At 41.1% G+C, this 21,766-nt stretch overlaps 1 protein-coding gene across 2 annotated transcripts in view; it reads right to left on the reverse strand.

The window, feature by feature from the left end:
• The window catches only part of LOC126981461 (hemicentin-2-like), a 58,468-nt gene extending 37,942 nt beyond the window's left edge, over positions 1–20,526 (reverse strand). For both annotated transcript variants that reach the window (XM_050832523.1, XM_050832522.1), the window contains exons 1-6: positions 20,398–20,526; positions 6,464–6,644; positions 5,389–5,532; positions 3,780–3,977; positions 2,322–2,437; positions 450–594 (exon numbers count right to left, since the gene is read on the reverse strand). In XM_050832523.1, the coding sequence (XP_050688480.1) occupies positions 450–594; positions 2,322–2,437; positions 3,780–3,977; positions 5,389–5,532; positions 6,464–6,635 (775 nt within the window). In that variant the 5' untranslated portion in view covers positions 6,636–6,644; positions 20,398–20,526. The remainder of the gene's footprint in view (positions 1–449; positions 595–2,321; positions 2,438–3,779; positions 3,978–5,388; positions 5,533–6,463; positions 6,645–20,397) is intronic.
• Positions 20,527–21,766: the final 1,240 nt, after the last annotated feature.

Raw genomic sequence — 21,766 nt, forward strand, 5'->3', positions numbered from 1 at the left:
CGGTGGTAGAGGTGATGTTGGTGGTGGTGATGGTGGTGCTGGTATTGTCATTGCTTTTGTTGGTGGTGTGATATTTTTTTTTGTGTGTGGTAGTGTGAGTAGGTGTCTGTGTCAGTGTTGTTGATGGTGATGGTGGTGATGGTGGTGGTGATTACTTACCGATGCAACGATTCACCAAATAATTGACTCTGCATCATTACGCGACACGTTAAAAAGCAATTACATGTATTACTCATCAATTACGCTCAGTGCAGCCTGATGTAAAAATGCAAAGCCCTTAATGAAACGCTGGAAAAAGGGTAATTATGCTCCATTATTGCATCAACACCACAACGATAATTTACTACCACGGCGCCGGCACCACACCAACACCTGAGCGCCACCAGTCACCTGATTCTCACCTGCGCACCTAGCTAATCATACTAAAGGCTTTGTGTCTCAGTACTCACATTTGACATCGATGTTGACGGAGATGGGTTCGGATCCGCCCACTGGGTTCCTCGCCTCACAGGAGTACGTGCCCGAGTGTTTGCGAGTGGCGGGGCTGAAGCGGACCTCGGGGCGGAAGCTGAACACGTCGGGTTGTCCGTTGACCTGCGATATACGAGAACAAGGCAAGAAGTGAGTGTGTGAGGCGATCTACCTGACTCTTCCTCTCCTTGTTCCTCCTCGTCCTCCTCCTCCTCCTTTTTCATCTCCCAACTTTCCCTTATAACTGCTTCCCATACTGCTACTTGTTCTACACATTCTATATAGTTAACAAAATGACAGGAAGGAAGGAAGGAGTGGAAAGCATATATGAATCAATGAAGGCAGGAAAAAAATATGAAATGTTAATGAGATCAAAATGAAGAGAAAAGAAGAAAATGACGGAACGGATATTGGAGAAGAGAGAGTTGGAAATAAATAAAATAAGGGAAAGAAAAAGAAAAAAGTGAGAGAGAGAGAGGGAGAAAACGCAACGACGAAACGAAGACAGCAGCAAAAGAGAGATAAGTTGAAAAGAAAGGAAGAGAGAAAAAGAAAAAGAAACAAAACAGAGAATCACATGAGCCGGCTTCTGAAATTGACAACGTATTTCCTTCCTCGCCAATCATGTTCCGTTCAGCCACCAAGAAATTTAGAAAACGGGGGACGGGGCTCGAAGAGAGAGAGAGAGAGAGAGAGAGAGAGAGAGAGAGAGAGAGAGAGAGAGAGAGAGAGAGAGAGAGAGAGAGAGAGAGAGAGAGAGAGAGAGAGAGAGAGAGAGAGAGAGAGAGAGAGAGAGAGAGAGAGAGAGAGAGAGAGAGAGAGAGAGAGAGAGAACCCACAAATAGGAAGGAAGGAAGAGTGCATAAATGAAAGGAAAAATGGGAAAAAAAAACAGAAAGAAACGGCTAACAGTGGCATGAAGGAAGAACTGAATGAATGAATGAAGGAAGGAAGGAAGGAAGAAAGGAAAAATAGAGCAAGGACAAAAAGGAATGACGGAACGAGGAGTGAAAAAAGTCTTTTGAGCTGGAAAGAAAAAGAAAAGAAGGAGAGGAAAGAAAAAAAAGAGGGAAAATAAAGAAATGACAGAACGGAGATTGAAACGGCAAAAGAAAGTTGGAAAGAAAGAAAGAGGGAAAGAAAAAAAAGAAGACAGGAAAGCATATTATAACAGAGAAACGTATAAACACAGGCACAGAAAGAATAAAGTAAGGAGGAACAAAGAGAGACATGCAGGAGAAAATACGAGAAAAAAAATAACGAAGGAAAACGGGTTGAGATTTTTTAGGGGAAACTATTAATAGAGTAAATAAATAGATACATAAAAGTTAACAAAAAGAGAACACTATATAGAGGGAAGTAGCGTGTAGGAATGACTTATGGGGTAATGCTTACTTAAATTACTCTGTTCGCTTGTTTTTGTGTTAGCTCCTCATTTTACTTCAGCGTTTAAACAGAGAAGACAAACATAATTAAAATAACTCCCGGCGCTTATTAACCATACGTCACGCTCGAGATAATGAATGACCTCACTAAAAAGAGAACCCAGCTAATTAGGAAGGAGAAAGGCAATAGAATAACTGAGAAAGAAAAGGAAGTCAAAGAAAAAGTAAAAGAATGAAGGAAAGAATGAATAAGGAGAGAAATATTGAGAAAGAAAGAAGTGGAATGAAAATAAGAATGAAATAAATAATGAAGGAGGTTAGAATTATACGGAAACAAACACACACAAAAAAATAATAAGAAATACATGTACAATTACTACTTCTACAATCACTACTTCTAATACTACGATAGGAGAAAAAAAAAATAACGATAACAACACCCACACTTCCTATTGGCACACTCACCTTCCACACAACATTGGCACCAGGGTTCGAATCCACGAGACAGCGAAGAAGCACATCGTCCACACCCTCTTCGATATCCTCGGTGGGGGCGCCCTCGAGCGTGACCGTGGGAGCATCTGGGGGAACGAGGGAGGGGGGGCAGGGTTAATGGGGATAGGGGGGAGGGGGAGACACGAGCAATGGTCTTCAAACGACTCTTGAGATGACCCTGTTTTCGTTTACTCAAGACTCCAGTTAAAATGGCCTAGTCTTCTTTTTACTCTTTTTTATAGGAAAGGAAGCAGCTCAAAGGCAAAAGAATAATATAAAAAAAAAGACAAAAAGAAATGTCAACTGCCGCTGCTCCTGAAAAAAGTGTACAATAGACAAATTCCAAAAACGGAGGGTCAGATTTATTTGCTGCATTATATCGCTTCCTTATGTTCGTTAGCGACGGCGACCCAGTAGGAACAGTCCCGCCACATGGTACTGGGTCACGCCACGCCCTTTGAAGACCTTGCTCTCGAGAACGTGAAAGGGTCGACTTGTACTACGAAAAGAGGGTAAAGACGAGGGACGGGGGAGGGAAATTATGGCTGAGAGAACGGGATGGCGAAGGTATTAAGGGCAGTGGGTAAACATTGTCATAGATATAGAAATAAAGTAAGGAGGGGGAAAAAATAGTCCTATATATATATATATAAAAAAAAATGGGTAATGGGAAGGGAGCACATTTGGGCAGAAGAAAGGAATTACTATGGCCCACTGTAGGCCGTTTTTAAGGCTTGGTAAGGTGAGGGTAAAAATTTTGTTAACGTTAAGAGGGAAAGGGGAAGAGACTAAGCTACTTGTAGGAGAAAAAGGGAAGAGGTAAGAACGAAAACTGGCTATCGGGAAGAGAAAGAGGCGGAGAAGAAGTTATCAGTAAGAATAGTAGGGAAAGGGAAGGGAAAGTTAGTTACGAGGAAGAGGAAGAGCAGGATAAGCTTACTAGGAAAAGGTAGAGCGGCTTCAGGAAGAGAGAGGGATTTTTTTTTAATCAAAGCAAAATATCACGTAATCCCCCGAGCTTATTATTAGTGTATAGAGAATATTTGCAGAGTTTGTGTTGCTTCACGCTTGCATAATACACGTAATGAGGTCAACGGCTCAGCGACCATCATTAGCAGACGCCGACGCTCAACACCTTTCATCCGCTTACCTGTTTCACAAGTCATCATATCACCTGCAATTTTCTGCTCATGATTAAGAAAATATAAATAAAAAGCAATCTGTCCGTCTGTCTGGATGTCCGTCGGTCGGCTGGGTGGTTGGTTCGGCCTGTGTGTGTGTGTGTGTGTGTGTGTGTGTGTGTGTGTGTGTGTGTGTGTGTGTGTGTGTGTGCCATGTCTGTCTGTCTGTCTAACTCACTCTCTCTCTCTCTCTCTCTCTCTCTCACACACACACACACACACACACACACACTCTCTCAATACTTACATTGTACATCCATGAGCACATCGATGGACTGGGAGCGCGACTGGTAGGCCTGGTGAAAGGCCTTGCAGCGCAGGGGCATGTTGTGGTCGGCCTTGGAGAAGGTGTGTTGCAGCACTGACACGGCCATCCACGTCTTATGCTTGTCCACCTCCGTCACGTTGGTCTGCCCGTACTCGTGGGACGGCAGCTCCTGGTCACCTGGCACACGGGAACAAGGATAGGCTCGTAAAGACTGTAGTCGGTATTATAAGATACTCTCGTTTCTCACATCAGCTATTTCTAAAGGTCAAAGAGGGGATCAATAGGGTTCCAAAGAGTGTTTCTTTTGGTTCATGGTACAGAAGAAGGGTCAAACTACTACCAGGGTCATAAAACTACTACTGGAAATGCCCCAAACTCCTACGAAAGCCTTGTCAAATATGTGAACTTGGGCGACGAAATGTTTAGTAAAACGGCTCTGTGATTCGCTGAGACACAGAAAACAGACTCGGATACAGATTCTTGAGTATCCTCGATATGTGACACAGAAACACTTATATATAAAGAGATTTCCTCGTTCCCTAACACATACAATATTCACAAGCATATACATATACCTATGCATCAAAATACACATCGTTAATCTACTCGCATTCTTCCTTCCTACGGCTTAAATGCTTTCAAGATGGAGTTATCAAGACATTCTGAATTAAAATGAGATGAAACTCTGATCTACTGTTTATACTTCACTGGAGCAGCATAATGAGGATTTTTTTCACATCTTGTATTTACCCTTTGGAGTGTACCCATCACCACAAACAAATATGTATACTCTTTAGCAAATTATTAAGTACCCCCAACAAAAGCATTTTTAATATTCACTTTAGATAATGGGTTGTTTGCCACGTTGAAGATCGATAAGAAGGATGGGAGGAGGAAGTGGTGGAAAGGTGCGGATAAAAGGATGGAAGCGAAGGATTAGAGGAGGAAGTGGGGTGAGGTTTACCGTGGGGGGAGGAAAGGGGAAATGAGCTGGAAGGGAAGAGCGAATTGATGAGAAACATGAGAGAAGAGATGAAGGGAGAGATTGAGGGAGAAGGAGACAAATGGATACATGGACGCAAAGGAGAGAAGGATGGGTAAGAGAAACTGGAGAGACGGAGGTTTAAATATAAGAGAAGATAGAAAATAAAAAGATAACCAAAATAAACGTAAAAAAATATGGACAGATGGACAGAACAACGGAGCACAGGTGTTGAAGTGAGGACAATCAAGGAAGGAAAAAAATAGAAAGAAAAAGCAAACAATGACATGAAGGAGGAGATAAATGAATGAGTGAAGGAAGAAAGGAAAAAAAGAAAAGAGAAAGGAAGGACACCTGTATATATTTAAATTATACAGGTGTTTAACTTACATAAAAAAAACACACTTAATTTCGCCAATGGTATATACAGGTGTTTAAACAGGTGAAATACAGACAGGTGAACAGGTGTGTATAATAATGCTGTACAGGTGTTTGCCTTACCAATAAACCCCTTAATTTCGCCAATGGTATACAGGTATTTAAACAGGGGCAAAACAGACAGGTGAACAGGTGAGTCTATTGATGCTGTACAGGTGTTCGCCTTACCTATGAACCACTTAATCTCAGCAGGAGGGTTTCCGTATCTAGAGAGACACTTGATGTTGGCTTGGCGATTCTCCACGACAGTAAAGTTTTGCATGGGCGTCACCTGCTGCGAATCCACCTCCAGCATGGGGTGTAAGGGGGCCACTGGGGGACAGACAGACACGTGGAGAATTAAAAACCATCAAAGAAAAGGAAGAGGTAAAGGAACACACACACACACACACACACACACACACACACACACACACACACACACACACACACACACACACCTTCATATCAGGACACCTCTCCCAAAATTGACCTCACTTTCGGCCAACCCTTTTGATTTTTTTTTTTTGTAGGAGCAGCGAGCAGCGGGCTTTTTTTTTTTTATTATTGTTTCCTTTTTGTGTGCCCTTGAGCTGTCTCCTTTGTTGTAAAAAAATATATGTATAAATGTGTGTGTAGGTGTGTGTGTGTGTATTCCTTTATGAGGCTTCCGCATACAAAAAAAATATTACCTGTTATAATGATAATTAGTTCACGGTAAAAATGCCAGGTACATGAAAAGGTGTGCTCTACAGCGTTCATTTCAGCCGTGTAATTATTCCGGAGCAGAGTATATGTACGTACACACACGCACACACACACACACACACACACGCGGGGGAATAAGTGTATCTCGTCACTCCATTCATCAATCATCATCACTCTTACATTATGTTCATCACCCCATCGGAACCAAAGCGAGTCACTCATCAATCAAAACGACGCCCATTCACCCCTCTCGCCCCCCTCACCCCCCCTCGCTCTCACCCACTCTATGTAGCCATCTCCCCTTTCCTCGTCTCCTCTCCCATTCCCCTCTTCCATACACACCTCATCAATCTCATTTTACTTACCCTACCTTTCCAGTTCTCTCTCTCTCTATCTATTAATCTTTCTAAATATCTATCTATCCATCCATTCATCCACCTACATATCTTTCCATTCATCTAACTATCTCTTTATCTATCCATTCATCTGTTTTATCTATCTATCCATCTATCTCTCTCTATCTATCTATCTATTTCCCTTTCCCTTTCTTTCTCACCTCTGACAATCAGCTGAGCAATCCTGGAGGTGAGGGCGTCGTGGGCGGCGAAGGCGGAGGCGGTCACTTGACACTCCCACTCCCCGTCGTCCACCTCGCCGGCGTCCAGGATCCTGATGGAGCAGTCGCCGGCCTCCCTGTCCCCCGACCACTCGTACTTGCCCACGAACATCCCCTGCGGCTGTGGACGAAGGAAAGGAGGAACGTTACTTGGGGAGAGACGTGAAGGTAAGGGATGTTTATTTTAGGGTTTCTTTTTTTTTTTTCGTTCCTATTTTGCATTAATTTTTTTTTTCCCCGTTTTTCTCCCTTGCTCGTAGGCGGGGGATATTTAATAAAGTTGTTCCCGCGCGCTACTCTCGTCACTTGGGCATTTTCCGCCGCCGTGGGATCCATCGCGGAGGTGATGTGGAGTTACGGGGAAGGGAAGCCGTATCTCCGCATAAATATCCCCCGTCCCGCTGCTGAGGACCCTGCGAAGATAAGTTGCAAATTTTGCGCAAGGAGGAGGAAGGAGACGTGGAGGAAGGAGTATGGGAGGAAGTTTTATTCCGCGCACGAACGTTCCCGCCAAGATTGAGGAGCCGCCGGAGTGGAAACAAACAGGGAGAGGGAGCGCGAGGAGAGAATATTACCTTGCTGCGACTGTCGCCAAAACACACATACAATTCAACCTTAGACCGAATGATATATATATATATATATATATATATATATATATATATATATATATATATATATATATATATATATATATATATATATATATATATATGTATTTTACAGGGTTTAAAATTTATATACTACGGAAAAGTCCTTCATGGAAAACGCTGGAACAGGATGTAAGGGGAATACTATTATATTAAAGTTGTGAGGCCGAGCTGACGGCGACGACGACGGCGATGGTGTGCGATGGCGGTGATGGTGGCGGTGATGATGGTAATGACGGTGAAAATAATAAGGATAATAATAATAACACTAATAATAATAATAATAATAATAATAATAATAATAATAATAATAATAATAATAATAATAATAATAAAATAATAATAATGACAATAATAATTCCCACCATATTAATTATCGAGATGGTACTGCTGCCGTTACTGCAAATGACAACAATGACTTCGGCTAAGCTGCATAAATACGCAGACGCCGCCTGTACATTGCTTTGATGCAGAGGAGCAAAAATTGGAATAATTACGTAGAGGCTCTATCATGGCCTAATTTTTGCTGCTGTTAATTGGAATATTTGTCACAGGGAGTTGTGGGTCGCGATGGAGGCTGGGGGAGCGGGGGCGGGGGGGGAGGGGGGGGGGGGAGGAAGGAGGCAGGCGGGTGGGGAAAAGAGAGAGAGAGAGAGAGAGAGAGAGAGAGAGAGAGAGAGAGAGAGAGAGAGAGAGAGAGAGAGAGAGAGAGAGAGAGAGAGAGAGAGAGAGAGAGAGAGAGAGAGAGAAACCCAGCCAGCCAGCGAGACACACAGACAAAGACACAGACAAACAGAGACAGAGAGAGGAAGAAAGGACAAACACGAGAAAGAGGAGGCTGAACGTAGAACGCAGAGATGAAGGTGAAACAAAAATATATCAAAACAGGCGGAATGATACACAAAATGGGTTCCCAGCGACTCGAGTTCGTGCCGCGCAACGAACGAGTGCCGGCGAACAGGTAGTGAACACATATTCGCAGTCCCGTCCTGCATATATTCGGCCCAAAATTATTGTTGTGTATTTGCAGCTTCCTCTCATTTTCCGGCTTAAAAATTGGCAGGTAAATGGTGAATAATGTTAAAGGGAAGCCATCGTAAATCTTGAAGGAGGAGGAAAAATATATAGACGGAATGGAAAGCGTTACTGCATAGAAAAAGGCGGATAAAGTTGGACACATAATAATAGTAGTAGTAATAATAATAATAATAAAATGATAATAGATAATAGTTAGTAATAGTGATGATGATGATGGTGATTATAAGTGCTGTTGATAGTGCCAATAAAATGAAACCCAATAAAAAAAGTTAAAAATAAAGTATATTGTTGTGTCGATTTTCTCGCTTCTCTATGACGGTAATAATGACAAAAATGAGCAATAATGAAAAAAAAAAAAAACAAAAGTTGCTTCTCTCGCTTCGTCTCTCTTTAACTTATTCATCAACCGTAGTTTAGTCTTCATTAATATATTCATTTTTCATCACGCTTACGACTAACAATCCGAGGCCGAAAGAAATCATATCAACCATGGTAATATTTTTTTTTCACTAACAACAACAACAACGAGGGCAACAGCAACAACAACAACAACAACAACAACGAGGGCAACAGCAACAACAACAACAACAACAACAACAACAACGAGGGCAACAGCAACAACAACAACAACAACAACGAGGGCAACAGCAACAACAACAACAACAACAACAACGGGGGCAACAGCAACAACAACAACAACAATAACAACAGCAATGACAAATAACTACTGCATTAATATTTTCCGGGTCTCTGTAATTTTCCTTTTCCTAGAATCATATAATTTTTTCCATTAATTTCCCTTTTCTTTGTTTCTTTAGGCTTTTTTTTTTAGCCAGGCGTGACTTTAATTTCCTTTCTAGAGTTTTTTTCTATTTCCTCTCACTTTTATTTTGCCTCCTCGCCTCTCGGATTTTTAAAATTTTTTTTTTTTTTTATCAGGGAAAGCAATTACTGACCCAAATGATTCGCTTAACATTTGAACTTTTGTTGAGCTGATCCCACAGTTTTTACAGAGTTAATTTTATATATACGCATTTTTTTCGTTTTAATATCTATTTTACGTTTCTCTCTCTCTCTCTCTCTCTCTCTCTCTCTCTCTCTCTCTCTCGTTTCATATAAAGTTTTGGAAATTCTACTTAGCACTGGATTTAATTTTCGAGTTTACTCCACGAAATGAAATAAAAAAATCTGTACCGAAGCCAAACTTTCCAACAGCGCGAGAAAACAGGAGGAAAGTGTTGCAGGAGGAGTAGGAACGCAGAGCAAAAGGTGGAGTGAAAAAGAGAAGGCAGAAAACAAGACTGAGACTAGAAAGAGAAAGAGATAAAGAAAAAAGAAAAAGAAAATGAACACAGTGAACGATATTGCTTTTTCTTTTATTTCCACCTGATTATTTCGAAGTTTTATTGGTGTCTCGAGGCTGTCCAAGAAAAAAAAATATATATAGTAACCTTTCGTATTTTTGTTTTGGTTTGGTAAGTTCATCTATACTGACTTAAAAAAAAATGCATGTAAAAAGTGTCATAAAATATGGATTGACGTGTTTTTACTAGTTTTATCAGTTTCTCCAAAATATAAATAAAACATATGCACTTGATTCTTACCTTTAATCTAACTTTTCTTTTCTTAACCTTTACATTATTTTTTTTTTATATTGCAAGAAAGAAAGAAAGATACATCAAACGCCATTTTTAAACACAAATTCTCAGCCAAATCCAATCTTGGCAGCTCAAAAAAGAGAAGAAAAAAGTGAGAACTTTATTATATGAAGTTAAAGGGACAAAATATCAGAAGGATGAACTAGAAAGAATTTTTATACCATTCTATTTCTCGGACTGTCTTTCAATTATTCAAGGGTTGGAAAGGCCACCGAAATATCACGGCCATTCTAGTCTGTGTCGCGCTGAGTAAACATTTCAGTGTCCTCGCGAGTTTTGCTTTAAAGTTTTTCGGTGAGTAAGTCGTATAGGTGAGTCTTCCATAAGGTGAGTCAGTCGTAAGCAACGGTGCCAGATTGTCGTACTCAGCCGCTTATACTTCCCGACTTCCTGCCCCCAAAACTGTCTTCTGGGCTCCACTAACGAAACTCATTTATAGTTATCGTTAAATGAGTTAGATCCTGATGTTCCTTGGCAATAGTTAGGCGTCAGAAACCGGTAAATACTATGCTCTGAGTACGACAATCTGGCAACGGTGCTCGTAAGGTGAGTCACTTGGTCGTATGTCAGTCAATCGATAAGTCAGTCAGTTGTGATGCGAGTTATTTTGGGGGTCAGTCAGTTCTTGTATTGGTCGTAGTGAGTCAGTTTTGTAAGTATGTCAGTCAGTCGTTGTGTGAGTCAGTCAATCGATATGTGAGTCAGGGGTATCTAGTTAGTCTCCTTCTATGTACAACTTAAAGGCCATGAGTCATTTGGCTTCCTGTGTGTGTGTGTGTGTGTGTGTGTGTGTGAGTGAGTGAGAGCGAGAGCGAGAGAGAGAGAGAGAGAGAGAGAGAGAGAGAGAGAGAGAGAGAGAGAGAGAGAATGGTCCCGGAGGAGAAATCAATCAATCAGCGAAAGAAAGAACGAAGAGCGAGGCTGATAAAGGAAGTGGTTAACGAGAAAATGGATTAATGAACGCAGGAAACGAAACGAGGAAAAGTGTTGAAGGGAGAAGCGGTCAAATAAATCAGAAGGAACGAGGAAGAGATGACGCGAGGAAAAGCTAATAAAGGAAGGGAGTAAATAAAAGATGAGGGAAAGAGGAAATTGCACAGATAAGGACGAGAAAAAATATATGAAAGAAAGGAAATACAAAAACGAATAAAAATGAAGAGGAAAAAATGGATAAAATATATATGAAAAGGAGAAAAAAACAGGAACAAGAAAATAATAATTAAATAAAAGAGGAAATTGCACAGATAAGGGCGAGAAAAATATATGAAAGAAAGGAAATACAAAAACGAATAAAAATGAAGAGGAAAAAATGGATAAAATATATATGAAAAGGAGAAAAAAACAGGAACAAGAAAATAATAATCAAATAAAAGAGGAAATTGCACAGATAAGGACGAGAAAAATATGTGAAAGAAAGGAAATACAAAAACGAACAAAAATGAAGAGGAAAAAATGGATAAAATATATATGAAAAGGACAAAAAAACAGGAACAAGAAAATAATAATCAAATAAAAGAGGAAATTGCACAGATAAGGACAAGAAAAATATACGAAAGAAAGGAAACACGAATACGAATAAAAATGAAGAGGAAAAAATGGATAAAATATAAATGGAAAGGACAAAAAAAAAACAGGAACAAGAAAATAATAATTAAATAAAAGAGGAAATTGCATTGATAAGGACGAAAAAAAAAGAGAGAAAGACAGAAAACAAGAGAATGATAAAAATGACAAGGAAAAAAATGGAAAAAAATAAGAAAATGAGAAAAACAACTAAATGAAAAGAATATAAAAAAATATCAAGAAAGAAATGAAGACAAAAAAACAAGAACAAGAAAAAAAAACAACTAAATAAAACCCCAAAAAATCGCAAGGTAAATTTTTCCTCCTAAGCAGCCAAATTTTCTCTCCCTTTCCCCTGGGGCCCCTCACTTCTACTCTACCTGGTTTTCTCTCCCTTTTCTTCCCTCCCTCCTTTCTCCCCCCCACCCCCCACAGGCTGACAAACAGGAGGGATGAGCCGGACTTACGACTTACAGTGGAGGTAACGGGAGGAAGAAAAGCCGAGGGAGGGAGGGAGGGAGGGAGAGATGGAGGAAAGAGGGGATAGAAATGGAGGAGGGAGAGAGGGTTGGAAGAGGGGATAGGGGTGAATGAGGGAGAGGGGGAGGAAAGAGGGGATAGGGGTAGAGGGAGGGAAGATTGGAGGGAAGAAAGGAAGGGTGGAGGAAAGGAGGAAGAAGATGAAAGGAGTAAGTTTTAAGAAGGAGAGAACAAGGAAGAGGAGGACGAGTTCTTCATGTTATTTAATCTCTCTCTCTCTCTCTCTCTCTCTCTCTCTCTCTCTCTCTCTCTCTCTCTCTCTCTCTCTTATCTTTATTTCAGTACCATTCTTATATTATTAATGATTTTGTACGCACTTTTCTGGGTTAAAGATGAATCGGCGAGGGCTTTCTAATTTAAAACTCAACCTCTTCTATTTTATTTTTTTATATATAATTTTTGTTGCCCTTGACCCGGTTTTTTGTAGTCTGTTTGTTTGTCAGTGTCTGTCTGCAACCCCCTCCCTCTCTCTCTCCCTCTCCCTCTCTCTCTGTATCTGCCGTCACCAGGCTTCCACACAAACAAGCAAAAATATAAAGAATTCGCGTTACGACAGCGCCAGCGTGTAGCAGCAGCTCTGGACGCGAAATAAAGCACACACTAAAAACGCGGAAAATGTCTCTCTCTGTAAAAGAAGAAAAAAAAGTGAAGTATGACCAGAAAGTCGATGAAAAATAAATCCTTGAAGTTTGGTTTTATTTTTTTCGTGATTAATATTTTTCTGGAGGTGTTATTGTTGTGTCCCTCGCCAGTGATATGTGAAGGAAAGAAAGGATATTTAGATTTCTTTTGCAAACGTTTATGAGTCGTGTACATATGGCGGTCTCTCTCTCTCTCTCTCTCTCTCTCTCTCTCTCTCTCTCTCTCTCTCTCTCTCTCTCTCTCTCTCTCTCTCTCTCTCTTACACACACACACACACACACACACTGACAAAAAAAAAAATCACACCGTCCACGTACGACAAAAAAATAAAATAATAAAAATGTACTGCGCTTGTAATCATTAAAATAACACGGGCCAAAAAACAGGCAGGAGCTTACGTTATTTTCCCCCCAATAATCCTCAATAAAATCACAAATTCTTTTCCGAAATCTCTTAATGAATAAACAAAACCGAATTATCATAAAAAAATGGAGTTTGTAATGACGGCGGGATTAAAAATTACAGCTGGTGTATTTTAGTATTTACGCCCCATAATGGTGGATGAATTATGGGAGGAGGAGGAGGAGGAGGAGGAGGAGGAGGAGGAGGAACACAACACAAATGAACACAGAGGAAGAACAAACAACAGCAGACCTGATAGACCTTACGAGGAATGGGAGTTCCGTCGTTAGAGGGGAGGGACGGGGAGCTCACACCGAAGAGGTCGCCACACTCCTCTACACCGAAGGCCTAAATAACTAGGGCACGGTCCAGCTAACTAGAACCCTGGAACTCCAGCTATTGTCTCATAAGGAGATCCTCTGTCTGCAGTCCAATCCACTACTGCTGCTGCCCAGAGGCGTCACCGTGACCCTGGCACGGGAGACAGATCAGGTATTACACCTTGTCCAAGGGAAGGAGGAGGAGGAGAGGAAGCAAGAGAGAGAGAGAGAGGTATCTCCATTAAATTATTCAACCTAACCTTTCCTAGACATTCCTGGTCACCCTTTTACTTCTTTAGTCTCTTTAAGTTCCAGGTATTAAACACACACACACACACACACACACACACACACACACACACACACACACACACACACACACACACACACGAACGTATATCATTTCCATTTTCAACATACTTCGATGATGTTGAGATAAACACTAACATTCTCCACGTAAAACATCTCGTTACGACGTTAAAACGAAATGCACGCGCTCATAAAAGAAGAAATGTAGAAGTGAAGAGAGAAAGGAAGAAAGAAAAAAATAAATTATCACCTCCGTATATATTCCACCAAGGCCCTTCTTCAAAATTGATTTAGTGTGTTTAGGATATCATTTAGAGTAAGTAGGTCATAATTTGTTCAAACTCCCCATCAAGACGCTGTTTATTCTGCTCTCATCAAATCATAGGAGATAGAAAAGATAAATAATACAAATACACTCTGGTACTCCTATTACTCCCCTGCTTACTCTTTTTCACCTCCCCTCAAGAAGGCATACTCAATAGAAAATACAAAAACACTCAATCACTCTAACTATTTCACTCATTTTCATCTGTTTTCATAAAGGCATACTCAATGGAAAATACAAATATACTCAATCACCCTTACTATTTCACTCATTTTCATCAAGGCATACGATAGAAAATACAAAAACACTCAATCACTTCCTATTTCACTCATTTTCATCTGTTTTCATCAAGGCATAATCAATGGAAAATACAAATACTCATCACTCTTATCATTCTACTTCTTATCTTTACCTCGTGTCTAGAGATATTTCCGTTATTAAGCGTGATCTCATAATTGTTTTCACTTCCCTTGCATCTTTTTATTTTCTGAGCATCATACTAGCAACATCTGGTACGCGGGTGTGGAGGGGGATGGAAGGGGGGAGAGGACTGGGCGTTGGGGAATGGAACTACTGACAGGAGGGCAACAAAAAAAGTATGAACGAAAAAGAAATTAAAAAAAAGATCGGGCGAGTAAATGAGGAGTGAGTCAATGCAAGTGTAATTATCCCGAACCGAACTGATAAAAAATGACGAATTCTCCTGATGGCTGGGCGGGGATGGTGGATTCTCTCTCTCTCTCTCTCTCTCTCTCTCTCTCTCTCTCTCTCTCTCTCTCTCTCTCATCTTATCTCATTTAATTTCCTCTCCTCTCTTCTCCTTTCCTTTCATTTCCTTTTATTTTTTCCTATTTTCTCCACCCAATCTTTATTTCTCATTATTATACTCTTTTTCCTTTCATTTTTTCTTCTGTTCTCTCTCTCATCTTATCTCTCTTTATTTCCTTTCCTCTCCTTTCCTTTTTTCCCTCTACAGTCCATCTTTATTTTATTATTATCTTCCTTTATTCCTTGTTTATATCATTTTCTCTCTTCTCATTTTTTCTTCTCTCTGCTTTCTCTCTCTCACTCACATTCTTAAACTTTTTGTCTCTTTTAAACTCTAACTTAAACTCTCTCTCTTACACTCTCTCTCTTAAACTCTCTCTCACTCTCTTGACTTTTTATCATTCCTTCACTCATTCATCTGTTTATTTATTTACCGTCCGGGCGCGCCAATTAACGAAGCCTGACTGAACGGCCGCCAATACTCGCCTCGGGATGGACGCAAAAAAACTAGGCAAGGATATTAATTTTCATGTTCAGAAGTATAACCAAACATTGACTCTTGCGCTGCTCGGGAGGAGGATGTGGACGAGAGGAGAGAGGGAGTGGGTCTGAGAGAGTGAGTGAGTGAGTGAGCGAATGAGTGAGTGAGTGAGTGAGGGGAAAAGAAGAAACAGAAAGAGAAAGGAGAGGAGAAAAGGAAAAAAAAGGAAAAAAAGGGAATAATGAGAAAAAAAGGAGAGGAAGTGGAGAAAAGAGGAAAAAATGAAAGGAAAGGAAAGGAAAGAAAGGAAAGGAGAGGAAATTAAAAGATGAGAGAGAGAGAGAGAGAGAGAGAGAGAGAGAGAGAGAGAGAGAGAGAGAGAGAGAGAGAGAGAGAGAGAGAGAGAGAATACCACGTACCGTCCAGTAAAATGTCGGTATCTGTATTCGCCAGTTATTCAGATTCGCGAAATTCAGGGAGGCTCCCCACATTCCAACAAAAAATCTCCCGGGCGTCACTTAACAGCCGAGTGGGACGAGGCGACGAGGGTGTTTCAGGGAATGTCCTACAAAGGTGTCAACCCTCAACGCGCCCGGAAAACATACCTGCCCACTCACCTGCCTCGAACATTTTTTTTGCTCTCCATTTCCCGCTTAATTAACACACTTTCTGTCTTTTTTTAAACTGGTCTTCGTCTTTAATTCCGACACTATTGGGCTTATTGCCTCGTCTATTTGCCACTCTGCGTCTGCTTATGAAGGAATGTGATATGTGGAGGAGGTTACATTTTATTTTTATTTTATATGCTTAATTAACTCATAAGGTCATTCTTTTTCAGTAATTAACACATTTACCAGTGACTTAATTTCTACGGCCGTTCTTCCTGCACCGTAACCTAATACACTTTTTTTTTCGGCCTAACCGTGTCCACTGAAGGTAAATTTGAACATGCAGCGTCCTCTTCGATATCGTTTGCTTGTCTTAGAAATTAATATATCACCTGCGACACTATACTTATTTTGCGATGTATTTTAACCCTCCTTCTATGGTCTTGGAAAATATCAATGCAATTTAGTTTCTTTTCCCCCTATTCGTTTACTTTTTAAAACGTTTTACGCCTTAACTTCTTGACGTTTTTGATCTTGTAACACCGCATTTTCGGCCCTTATATTTCTGTAAAAGGTAAGTCATAATGGATGATCTATTGCTTTCTTTTTAATGTTATTTTCTTTATAACTAGAGACTACGTTTTTACTTCTGACACAACTGATCTTGTTACACCCAGTCTATGCCTATAACTACCTCGCTTTATGGTAAATTTTAATGAGTAATCTACAAGTCTCATTCTCTATATTTCCCCACGGCCATTATTACTGCAGTCACGTCATCCGCACACCTCACCTTCCCGCTATATATTTTGTGAATGGTAATGTATATTTTATATGCCACACGTTCTCTATGCACACGACACGAGTGCCATGTATTCCGCTGCCATCGCTATTTAATTTCTCCTGCGGCGCTTTCACGTTCGCTGTCGCTTTTCTTTCCGAGTACTGGAAGAATTGACGTTTTTTGCAATGTTACTTTTTTAATATCTTTCGCAAATTTTCTTTACAATGGATATCTTTTTTTTTCACTCTTCAGAGACATTCTTTCATGACAAAATATTAACCGTTTCCATCATTGTATTCCTGACCCAATTACTTTTCCTCTTATAGAATATACGGAATGTTACTCGTCGATAATATATCAAATTTCCCTTTACCTCGAACACAAATAGCACAATATCCTGTCTAAAAGGTATTTCCTTGAACATGATGGTTAATTAAGCGTTTATAATTCTCTAAAGTATTTTCTCTATCCCGTAACAAAATATATATCCCAGAAAACACTCTGGATACATATACCCTTCCAATCTAATACCTGTCAACATATATTTGTCTGTTTGTGTGTCGTGTGCCTATCTGCCGTCTGTTTGTCCGTCTTTGTCTGTCTATCTGTCTTTCTACATGTACTTTGTGACCCCCTTATAGAGACTAACACACATCCTATACATAGCCTTTCTCAGAGCCTTGTGTCCTCCCCCCGTCCCTCAGCGTCGCCGCCAGCCTGACGCCGCCGCATCCCTCACTGGCTCGGGCGTCCGCTAGTCACGCGTGGCTCCATGGTTTTGGCAGACGCCCCGCCGCTACCTGGCCCACCTCCATCGGGAACCTCCTCCGCGTATTCCACTACTCTAAGAAATGTAGGATCCAATATCGCCATCATTAAAGCCACAACTATCACCACTCCTACTATCCTCTGACGGTCCTTCTATCCTACTATCAACACTCACCTTTACCTGGTTCATATCCTCCAGGTAGCTTCAACGCGTACTCCACTATCGTAGGAAATGTAGGATCCCTCACCACCATCACTACACCCACTGCTATCGACACTCCTTCTATCCTACAGCCAACACACCTTTATCTGACTCATCCTCACCACTCATACTTCATCGCGTATACTACTACTACTACTACTACTACTACCACTATCACCAGGATCACCATTACTACTACCCCCATCACCGACAACACCATTACCACCACCACTACGTTAATTAGACTAAAACAACACAAACAGTATCTGGGTGAAATGGAGACGTGAAAGCGATTGGTAACTGAATTAGTGAGTGCTCCCTTCCACACTCAACAAATAACAAAAAAAATAATTAAAAAGGTTCCCCTTGACACTTTCTCACTCCTTTATTTACGAACAATCAACAGACAGACAGACTTCGCTAACAGGAGCATCAAGTGGCCTTTGGAACTTAACTGGTATGTCTCTTTTGGCATTTTCCATTATCCTCTTTAAAGGACTCAGTTTTTACGAGTTTTGAGAGAGAGAGAGAGAGAGAGAGAGAGAGAGAGAGAGAGAGAGAGAGAGAGAGAGAGAGAGAGAGAGAGAGAGAGAGAGAGAAAGATAATAAAACCTCTAATCCCTCACCTGCCACCTGCTAACACCTCAGCAGGGCACCTAATTGACTAATGAATCCCCAGGCGAAAGGAAATCGAGGTTACATTACTACTTCTGTCTATTCCTGTGTCAACCCGTCCGTCTGTTTTTTTACCTGTGCTGTCACCTGCGGTCGGGACACGTGACATACCTCTCTTCCTGTCTGTCTGTCTGTATGTATGTATGTTTTACCTCCCTGTCTGCACTCAACGTTAAGCCTCTTCTTTTTTCTTTCTTCCTGTCTGTCTGTCCGTCTGTCTCGTTTTACTTTCATGTTTCCACTTTCAGGTTCTTTTCCGTTTCTCTCCTTCTTCCTCTCTTTTTCTGTCTCTGTCTATCTGTCTGTCTGTCTGTCTGTCTATCTATCTGTCTGTCTGTCTGTCTACCTGTCTGTCTGTATGTATGTTTTACCTTCATGTTTGCACTCTACGTTAAGCCTCTTCTTTTTTTCTTCTTTTTCTTCCTCTCTGTCTGTCTATCTGTCTATCTGCCTGTCTCTCGTGTAAAATATAAACTCACAGCATTACCGTTCATACAGGGTTGACGGTACGCCTTTCGTGATGGCGGGGCTAAAACATGCACGTGACGCTGTAGCCATGAGCGCAGAGCCACGTATGCAATGCTCGTGTATAACGTACCAACGCTAAATGTGTTCCGCTGTTTTTTTCATCTAGCAGTATGTGTGGATGGGAGGGGTGGGGGGGCGGGGGATAGGGGGGATAGGGGGTGCATGCTTTCCTGACCCCTATGATAACTGTACGGAAGGATGAGTAAGGTATTTTCCTCATCAAATAATGTTTCAACTCTAAATGTGTACCCCTGTTATTTTTTTTTCGGTTTTAATTAAGGTCCGGGTGCGTGGGTATGCGTATGTGTGTGTGTGTGTGTGTGTGTGTGTGTGTGTGTGTGTGTGTGTGTGTGTTTCTCTGGCCATACAATTTTCCTGGGATGGTAGTTTTAAGGCCACACAATTTTCCTGGGATGGTAGTTTTAAGGTAGTTTCCCCTTTAAATAAGACTCGTTGACAAGGGGAGGCGTATACATTTTGAGGGGGGTGGGCTGAAGGTCATGACGAGGGGGGCGGGGGTAGGGAAGGCGGGGATGATGAGTAACATGAATGAGCAAAAAGTCTCCTGTTTCTCGACATATTATAACACTCGTCACAATACCAATATACCTCTAACATCTGACTCTCATATACAACTCCCATCCAGTCTGCCTTGTTTGACACACTATCACACGGGCCAAAAAAGTCATGAAAGGGAGCAGGAATATATGCGAGTAAGGGAGGGAGAGAGAGGTTGGCTGTACTTCGACACCATACTCGCCTCATGACAATAGCAATACATGTCCAATACCTGTCTTTCATGTACTTCTCCGCTGTGTAGTTCAATATAACACACACTGGTACATGTATAAACTAAAAGCACGAATGTAAAATAGAGATACGCAGCTTTAAATCATATAACTTTTACTGCTGTTCCTACGTATGATGTCTATCTAGTTTTAATATACCTTTACGTTATCTGCCTCTGTTTGACACATATCCTGAGCAAGTGATATGAATGGAATGAAAATATGATGGCTTTAAATAATACAGTCTTTACTACTACTCTTACCAATGACATCTATCGTTCATATACGTTAACAATTTTTATTTGACACGCAACAGAAGTATAAACGAAATAATCTGAATGACGAAGAATTAAGAGAAGTTTGACACGCACCAAGTCTAAACGAAACTTATATAAAGACGTAGAATTTGAAGAAGTTTGAGAGGTAGCAAGCATAAACGAAACAATATAACTGGCACGTAATTTAGGCAAGTTTGACAAGTACCAGGTCACTATAGTTCGTTCACTTAAGTCTGACCCAAGCTGACAACATAAAACTAAGCGTGTTCGTAAGCACAGTGCAGATTAGCAGAAGATGCTGCGTGAGATAAACACAAACAGAGGTTAAAGAAAACTTGGAAGCCATAACAGTAGCCAATCAGCACTCAGCTTACAAACACGCTTAGATTTATGTTGTCAGACTATAGGTATAAACAAAACTAAAGGACTAGCACAGAATTAAGAGAAGGCTGACACACACCTTAACACACATAAACGAAACTCTATGAGCGGTACAAAATTAAGAGAACTTCTAGCCAGGTAAAGTGAAGGTAGGTTATGATCTCACCTTGCCATCCTTCTGCCAGGAACACGTGCCCTGCTTGTTGTACACCTTGCAGGCCAGCACCACGTTCCCCTCAGGGTTGACCTCGGTTCTGCTCGGTTCCTGGTTCCACGTCTGCGTCCCGAAACATCCTGAGGAGAGAGAACAGAGAAACGTGTGATTAAATGTGGAGATGAAGGAAGTGGATGAAGAGAGGTACGGAAATAAGGAGATGAAGGGAATATAGAGCAGTGAGGAGATAAGGAGATAGATAGAGTGGTGAGGAGATGAGATGAACGAAAGAGAGAGAAATGAAGAGATGAGGAGATGGAGGAGAGACAGAGCGGTGGAGATAAGATGATGAAGGGAAGACAGAGCGATGAGAACATAGGAAGCTGAACAAAATACGATGAGAGAAGGGAGGCGTGAAGAAGCGTGGAGGGGTGGAAGAAATACATGAATAGATAAGGAAGATAAAATAAAGGATGAGATAGAAAGAAGGGAGATAGAAAAGGACCTAATAGAATAACATACGGAGTGCTGAAAAAAAAAGGAAACATGATCGAAAAACAGCGACGGTAGAGAAGTGATGTAGAGGAGAATGAAGAAGGTGACAGAAACACAGCAAAAGGAGTCAGGTGATGATGTAAAGATGAACAACGAGTACAGTGAAACACGCGAGGAGACGCAAAAAAGGGGAACGGGACACAATGAGATGAATAAAAGGGATGCCAGAAAAAGACTACAATACAATGAGACACTTGGAAGAGACGCAGAACCAAACCAAAACAAAACAAAACAAAATAAAGAGAGACGAGCTAATGGGGCAAAGGTAGGAAATAGGAAGACACAAAAATGAGCGATTCTGACCTTCACCCTCCCCGCCCCTCACCCACAAAACCGAAGACCTCGATATATAAAAAGATCCTTTTGAAAGATACGCAAAACCAAAGCAAAACAAAACAAAGAGAGAGGAGATAATAGGGCAAGGGTAGGAAATAGGAAGACACAAAAATGAGCGATTCTGACCTTCACCCTCCCCGCCCCTCACCCGCAAAACCGAACACCTCGATATATAAAAAGATACATTTGAAAGATACGCAAAACCAAAGCAAAACAAAGCAAAGAGAGAGGAGCAAACAGGCAAAGGCAAGGTACGAGATATAAAGACACATTAACGAGCTCACCTGGCTTCTACTTTCCCTTTCCTCCCTCCCCTCCTCCCACACCTGCCTCGTTACCGTTCGCCGCCTCTAAACAGGTGTGCTCAGGTACGGCATTGATTCCAAATTTATCGGCGGCCAAACGGTGAAATGCGCTTACTTTCGTGCGCTTATGACTGCGTTATCGAGAGCATTTCGCAGGGGTCACTTTTAATAATGTGCGTCAGTGA

Source organism: Eriocheir sinensis, chromosome 48 (genome assembly GCF_024679095.1).
Source record: "Eriocheir sinensis breed Jianghai 21 chromosome 48, ASM2467909v1, whole genome shotgun sequence".
Taxonomy (NCBI): Eukaryota; Metazoa; Arthropoda; class Malacostraca; order Decapoda; family Varunidae; genus Eriocheir; species Eriocheir sinensis.